Here is a 7,727-nt window from a genome sequence, read left to right on the forward strand (position 1 = left end):
TTTGAAGTTATTTTTAATTGAAAATGGGTTATAAAGTTTTAATCGCGAGTTTCCATTTGTTTAATTTGTATGACTTTCCAATTGCAACAGTTTCATTTTTAACGTTAAAATTGGAAAATTCTTCAATTTTAAACAATTTCCGAATCGTGTTGTGAAATCAATTATGATTCACTTGTGAATCGTTGGTGTCCACTTCAATTAAAAAAATCAGCACACTTCGCGGGCACATTCTCATTGCGCGCTACGCGCGCGCCTCACTTCGCTCGCAAGTTTGAGCGCGCCTAGGGCGCGCGACGGTTGAATCTCGCGCTTCGCGATCGAAAATAATTACACCTCGCGCTTCGCGCTCGGATATTTATTCTTTGCATTTGGAATGCTTGAAAAAAATTTTATCAAAAAGATCTCTTTTAGATGGCAGTATTTATATGCGTCTTCATATTCTGAATTGTCTACTTAATTAAGTATGATCAAAGATTAAGTTTCTCAAAGCTCTGTAGGCTTTGAGGTACACATTCTCATGGTGACACTCGCGCTGCGCGCTCAATTTCCGACAGACATTTGTAAACAAGTTTTGTTGGATTTTTTTCTCGTAACTTTCGTCGTTTTTCCACACATATAATTTTTTTTCGACGTTATTTTTCACGAATAAAACAAAAAGTAGGCGTCCTATCAAGAGGTGATTCTTAACGAAAATGTAGATCTTTTTTGGGATAACCATTTTTGTTAATTCATATTTTTTCGTATCCTACCTAGTTTGTCCATAAAATGGAATTTTTTATTTTCCATTATTCTTTGTGCAATCAAAATTTGAATTTTCAATTTTTCAAGAAAATTCACAAATTTGTTATGATAATCTTTTAGAGCTTTCAAAAATAAATGTTTTTCTTCTCTTGACTTTTTTTCATATCGTGTGTTTTTCGGTTTCAAATTTTGATTTTCGTTTGATTAACAAAATTTTGAAAATGTTATAACTCTGAGAATTTTCCCTTTACCGAAAAAAGTCATAAGGATAAATTGTTTGTGCTTTTTAATACTATAAATGTCCGTACATAGCATTTTCAAATTCAGAAAAAGTGGTTTCAAAAATTTTCAAAATGCGCTCACTTTTTGAATTTTTATCAAAAACGGCTGGTTCACGAACTTGTCCATTCTTTTAGGACCTAAAAAAAGTGGGCCAAAGATGAATTTGATTCGTTCATTTTTTTCGAGAGTTATCGTGTTTACGGACGGACGGCCGGATGGACAGACAGACAGACGCCATCGTGAAAACCTGATTTTCGGATTCAGGGGGTCTCGAAACGTGGAGATCCATTGAAAAAGTGTGATGTCAAATTTCCGGCAATTCTAATACTTTCTCAATCATAAATGATGAGAATGTAAAAAGAATCATAATTTATATTCGTAGTTGATAAACTAAAAATGATTTCTATCTAAAATTATAAATTTGAAACGCTTTTAATTTTTTAAGTCTTTAAAACTGCATTCTAAAATTCGAAATGAAAAATGTACGCTTAAATATTAAAACTTAAACGGAAAATTCTAAAGTGAAAGATTTTCGAATTACGTAGTGTAAACTGAATGATATAATAGGAAAAAAGCAATTTAAGCAATTTAAAAAAACTGTTAAAATCAAACTTGGACCAATTTCTTTTCTAAAAATTCATAAATTTCCCGGTCAAAAATTAATTCACTGCCATTTGTCTATTTTTCCCAGCCTCACAAAATTCCCGATCAATTCCCGTTCTAGCACCAACCTGTTTCAAATAAAAATTAATAAGAATATTTTACTTATTTTTCACATTAGTAATTTATAGCCTTTAAAATTGAATAGCTTTAGGTCAAACATGAAAAAGTAGAATAAAATTTTCTATTTATAGCGTTTCCACTATATATTGAACAATTTAAACCTCTGAACTTTTTTTCAAGTTGTTTAAAAACTGTTTTTTAAATACTTTTTGTGTATCAGAAACAATTTTCTTCCATCTAATATAGTAACTGTTTTGGAGTAGAAAGAAGTGAAAAGAAACACAATTATAAAATCTGATTTTTTTTGTGATTTCGTGATAAAGGAAACAGTTATTAAACATTAAAAAAAGTTTTTTTTTTTGTTGATGTTACGATGTTCCATAAATGGCTAATCGCAATTTCGAAAATATTTCAAGCCTTAATAGTTAAGACATTTTATATTTGTACTATTCAGTGTATTGAATAATTAAAAATTTAAAGCTATTTAGATATGCAAGAATTTTACATTGAAAGTATTCGATAATTTCAGAACGAGTAAAATCGCATAACTTCAGATAGACTTGAAAGAAGGGCGAATGAAAATCAGGAGTGCTTAACAGAACTGATGAAATGTTTTCTTTCAAAAACTCTTTAAAAGGGTGCTTTTTCAAGTGTTATTTCTTTTTTTATATAATTTGGCATATTCACAGATTATTTATTTTGCCGTGAGAAAATAACATCTGACTTTTGTCCAAATTAAAAAAATATATATTTAATGTTCCCTTAAGGTTAATTTTTTTCAAAGTGTTCGTTTTTAAATAAATTGACTTTATTATTGTTTCTGATTTCATTCTGTCACTCATGGATTATATTTCTCATAGAAAACATTGAAATTCGATTTATCTATGTATATAAAATAATAATTAATAGTATGTACTTCTCTTTTTAAAATATTGATTCAGGAAAATTGTTTGTCAAACTATAGAACGAATTTCTTAGCCCAAAGATACAAACATAAATTATAAAATAGTACAAAACAACTGAAAAAAGTAAGATACAAGCCAAATGTTGCAAAGAAAATGAACTTTGGTCGAATTTTACATATCATTTTCTAATTCTGAAAAGATTTACGGATTATTTTATTCCAGAAGAAATAATTTTTAATGATGCCAAATCATTTCAACAAGCTTAAACAATGACACGAAAATCAACCCATTTCCACGCCATCTAGGAGGTAGAGTTACGACGCTTTTTTTTAAAGTGATTCCCCACCTATTATTACTATATGTAGGACTCTTCCACCCTGCTGTTTATGACAAACAACTTTGTATGTAGCAGAAAATCTGTAACATATAAAATGGTTTGCTTCTAAAGAGCAGAATATTGTGTTCTACTTTACAAAGAAGAGCACATTTTGTTTCGCATTAGGCATCTTAACCTAATACAAAAAGAATTTTGCATTAATTGTTTCGACCTAATACAATCGGAATAAATTAAACTTACTTTTAGAGATAAAAAAATTTTATTATAACAGCAATCTTTGCAGCACATATTAACTGAAACACAACAGGCACAACAATTGGGCTTATCGTTCACATTAATTACTTTTTACATATGGTTCATAATTCGAAGTTTACGGAAAAATCTGCAATTCTTTGGATCCTTCGGTTCTGCATCTACTTCCTCTTCGAAAGTTAGCTTTAAAGCCTTTAGGTCAGCATCTTTTCAAGCAGTATTTTTTCTTTTTTTCTCAGCTGTTTCACGTCGCTTAGATAGCTTTGCCTTTTTTTGCTGACCTGTTCTCAAAAGTGTAGGTTATGTGCAACTTAGCTGTGAACAACATGTATGTTGCATACAGCCTGTGCTGATAGCAAGGTTGATTTTCATTATACCAATCTGGGTACACCTTGCTTACATCTGCTATAGCATCCTTTAACATATTTTTTCGTATTCTTTCCTTCTGCATTCGTGGCTTAAATTTAGTGACGAAAGTTTGCAAGTTGATTGTTGCGATGTCACGAAATTGATCTGTAGGCCTTCTCAACAGAATCAGTTGCCAGCTCTTTTGGGTATTGTACTCTCGACAATTAATATAAGTGTGATTTATGTCACCTTGATCTGCATCGGGAGGTCTTTGCATCTCAGAGAGGCAGTCATCACACTTATTCCTGGACAACTTTGTAGGCGCTTCAACTTGCAAAGAATGTCACAGATTGTCCGTCAACGGTTGTACTTATCCCAGCGAAGGCTGTGTCTTTGTTATTGCCGTCTGCATTGACGGTTTCGTTTGCATGCTGATCATCGTCTTCACGAGTTCCATGTGTTTCATCGAGTTCTGAAAGATCATTCTCAATTTCATCCGATTCCAAAACATCATTAATAAAGCGTCATCGAGTGTACCAGTTTCAAAGAACTGCATCGTTCTCTCGTCGTTGACTTCTTCAGGAGCAATGCGGATATTCAATTGCTCCTTCAGTGCTACTGGTGATATCGGTGAGAAGTATGATTCATCCTCAAGAGTGGTATTATCTCTGCTTGAAGTTACAATATCCTTCACAGAAACCAAGATCCGACAGGTCAAACGAACCATCCGACACGTACGGTTTGAATTAAATCTATTGCGCCCTCGTAATCTGGAAAACAATTGCTCGGCGAAATCCGTGTTGCAAATGACTGTGCACAACTGAAAGGAAGTGTAGGCTTAAACCATATCCCGGTAGAGAATCAGTAAGCCTCGCACAGTTCTTTCAAGCGCTTGGAAACACGGTAACCTGGTCAGTTTTCCTGATTTGTTTTTCACGTGGATGGAAGGTTCTCATGTCAGACAGTCTTCTAGAACTTCCATGCATCCAAGGTTTTCGTGAGACAGAGGGCGTTTCATGCGATTTTTGTCGTAAACATTGCTGCTATTACCTTTTTTTCTTCATGCAGGAAAAACGGATTAGCTTCAGTGGATTAGCATCGGGCATGCACTCATCCACTTGGTGGTAGTGGATAGGAACTGCGGTGCGAATCAACTTTCCATGAGGGGCAGCAGTTGTAAAATCTGCGGCTCGGAAGTGAAGTTGGCATAGTCGCAAACGTGTTGTGCGGTGTTTCTCTTCCACAATCCCTATTTAAATTTTTTTTTATAAATATGTTGACAATATACTCTGCTTTCTTATTTGAAGAAGCTCAAGTATGTTTTAGGAATCAAACTTCAATATTGAATTTTCAATACGAAAAATTGAATAGTGACTGACTTTACAAGGCTATTATGGATTTGATTAAAGCAGAAAACTACGCATCCTATGAAAAAGTGGTTGCTAACAAATTTGTGGATCTTTTTCAAATGCACAATTTTTGTGCACTTATCTTTTATCGTATTTTGCATGGTTTGGCCGAAAAATTTAATTTTTGGATTTTTCAAGAAAATTCGAAAAGTTGTTATGATAATCTTGTAGGGCATTCAAAAAGGAACATTTCACTTCTCTTGACTTTTTTTCATATCGTGCGTTATGTGGCTTAAAATATTCATTTTCGTGTGTTTTTTTAATTTTGTAAATGCTATAACTCTAGTAATTTCTTATTTTATGAAAAATGTCATTAGGATAAATTGTTCGATTTCTTGAATACTATGAAACCCGTACGGAGATACCTTCTCTGATGAATGTAATATATTTAAAAGCTCTGAAAATGCTCAAAGATAATTTTTTAATATATGTTAAAATTGTAAAGAAAAGGTGTTTGATGATTTCGAAATTGAATTTATGCTTTTTATTTTTTTTCAATTAATTAATTGTAATGGAATACTTAACAGTATTGCAAAAAATTTCAGAAGATTTACAAAATAGTAAAAAAAATCTTTAAGATTATCAGGTAATTTTTTCAAAATTTCATACCAATGTTATGAAAACTAGAAATCGCTGTAAATGATATTTAGAAGTCCTAAAAAAATTTATTAATAATTTGAAAGCATTTTTTAAACGTAAAAGGAAATTGAGATTTTGATAAATTGCAAATTTAATTTTGACTTTTTATTTTCAAAAATTACACAATTATAAGAGAATTTTAAAAAGTATTTTAAAACTTTTTAAAGATTGTAAAAAATGTGGAAGATTTTGAGGCAATTTTTAACGAGATTTCATAAAAATTTTAGATAAAGTGGAAAAATTTAGGTTCGTAATGATTTCGAAATTATATTTTGGATTTTTTTTTGTAAATACAGTGAACACTAGGGATAGGGCCCCTTGATATAATTCTTTTGAGAATTGACGCCGCGCCACAGGTAGAAGTAAAAAGAGCTGCGGGGGGTGAGCAGCGGTCGCTCGGGCGTGAACAAACAAAAGCGTTTCCTACAAAACTGCCCTCTGTCTGGGTAATTCTCCACCTCCGCCAGCCACAAAACCTGCCCAGTCTTAAAGTTTCACTCTATCACATAATTTTAAGAGAATGCTTAAAAATATTTCTAAACATTTCAAAAAAGTTATAAACCTGTTAAAAAAGATAAAAGATTTTGAAGCCATTTTTCCAGGATTTTACAAACAGATATTTGATTATTGTATTTTCAATGAATAAATATTTATTTAAAAAAATGGTTTGATTTGCTCTTTAAATTTTTTTTCTCAATTTTTACAAAACTTTGAGGAAAAATGTGAATTATTTTAAAACATATTTGGATTTTGGAAAACTGGCAGCCTTTTTAAAATGACATTTAAAAGTTATAAAAAAAAATTCTAAATTGTATGAAAGGATTTCAAAACATTTAAAAGAGAATTGATATTTTTGAGATTTCGAAATTATATTTTGACTTTTTATTTTTTTAAATAACATAGTTTTAAAAGAATGCTTCAAAATATTTCAAAACATTAAAAAAAACGTTGCGAAACAGTTAAAAAAATAAATGTGTTGGAAGTTAGATCCGCAAACTTATTTTTTCAAAAAAATGGAAGTTGTGCAAGATTGTGTTAGACTTGTGCTAATTTTTGGCTGTAAACTGTTTGTTGAAAAATCAATAATTATGGGCACAATTTTAGAAAAACTTTTTTTTGCTAGATCCACATTTTCTTACTAGAGCAAAAAGAAAGATTGTGCTAGGTGGCTCAAAGTATACACAATTTTGTGCAGGACAGAAAAACTCCACAAACCTAAAAAGTTAAAAAGAAAACCAAAAACCAACAAATTTTATTATTTTCAATAATTTCGAAAAACTTAAACATGTGCTGAGTTGTGCTCGAGAAATATAGTCTTTATTCCCTTTAACGGATTTACGTGAGATCGACAGTTCTTATATTAAAACTCAAAATGTAAAACTCAAACAAAATACTAAGCCCAAAAATAATCTAATTTCGAAAAAACAAAACTTGTGCTGAATAATAACTGCAGTTATCGAGCACCATTCAGCACAAGTTTTATCTTTTCGTAATTTGACTATTTTTGGATCTTTTATGTTTTTTGAGTTTCACATTTGAATTTTAATGTGAAACTATTGATCTTACGTAATTTTGTTAAAGGGACTAAGATTGCATTTGTCGAGCACAACTCTGCACAAGTTTCGGTTTTTCGAAATTTGATTATTTTTGGGCTTTGTATTTTGTTTGAGTTTTACATTTTCAGTTTTAATATGAGAACTGTTGATCTCACGTACTTTTGTTAGAGGGAATAAAGACTATATTTTTCGAGCACACCTCAGCACCAGTTTTGGTTTTTTTAAATATTCAAAAATAATAGATTTTTTTCTTAATGATTAGGTTTTTGGAATATTTCTTTCCTGCACAAAATTGTGTATACTTCGAGTCGCCTAGCACATCCTATCATTTTGCTTCAGATTGAAATTGCGGATCTTGTAAAAAAAAAGTTTTTCAAAAATTGTGCTCGTAATTATTGATTTTTCAAAAAATAATTTACGGTACAAATGAACACAAATCTAACACAATTAGAATTTATATTATTATATATTTATATAAAAGATGTAAAAAAAAAATATTTCAACAATCAATTCCAACGGCATCAGCCGGTAACGT

At 31.1% G+C, this 7,727-nt stretch overlaps 1 protein-coding gene across 1 annotated transcript in view; it reads left to right on the forward strand.

The window, feature by feature from the left end:
- Nucleotides 1-4,861: 4,861 nt before the first annotated feature.
- The window catches only part of LOC117180528 (NEDD8-conjugating enzyme UBE2F-like), a 13,931-nt gene continuing 11,065 nt past the window's right edge, over nt 4,862-7,727 (forward strand). Inside the window, exon 1 of the mRNA XM_033373026.1 lies at nt 4,862-4,903. Coding sequence (XP_033228917.1) covers nt 4,862-4,903 — 42 coding nt within the window. The remainder of the gene's footprint in view (nt 4,904-7,727) is intronic.

The sequence above is a fragment of the Belonocnema kinseyi genome, chromosome 9, assembly GCF_010883055.1.
Source record: "Belonocnema kinseyi isolate 2016_QV_RU_SX_M_011 chromosome 9, B_treatae_v1, whole genome shotgun sequence".
Classification (NCBI taxonomy): domain Eukaryota; kingdom Metazoa; phylum Arthropoda; class Insecta; order Hymenoptera; family Cynipidae; genus Belonocnema; species Belonocnema kinseyi.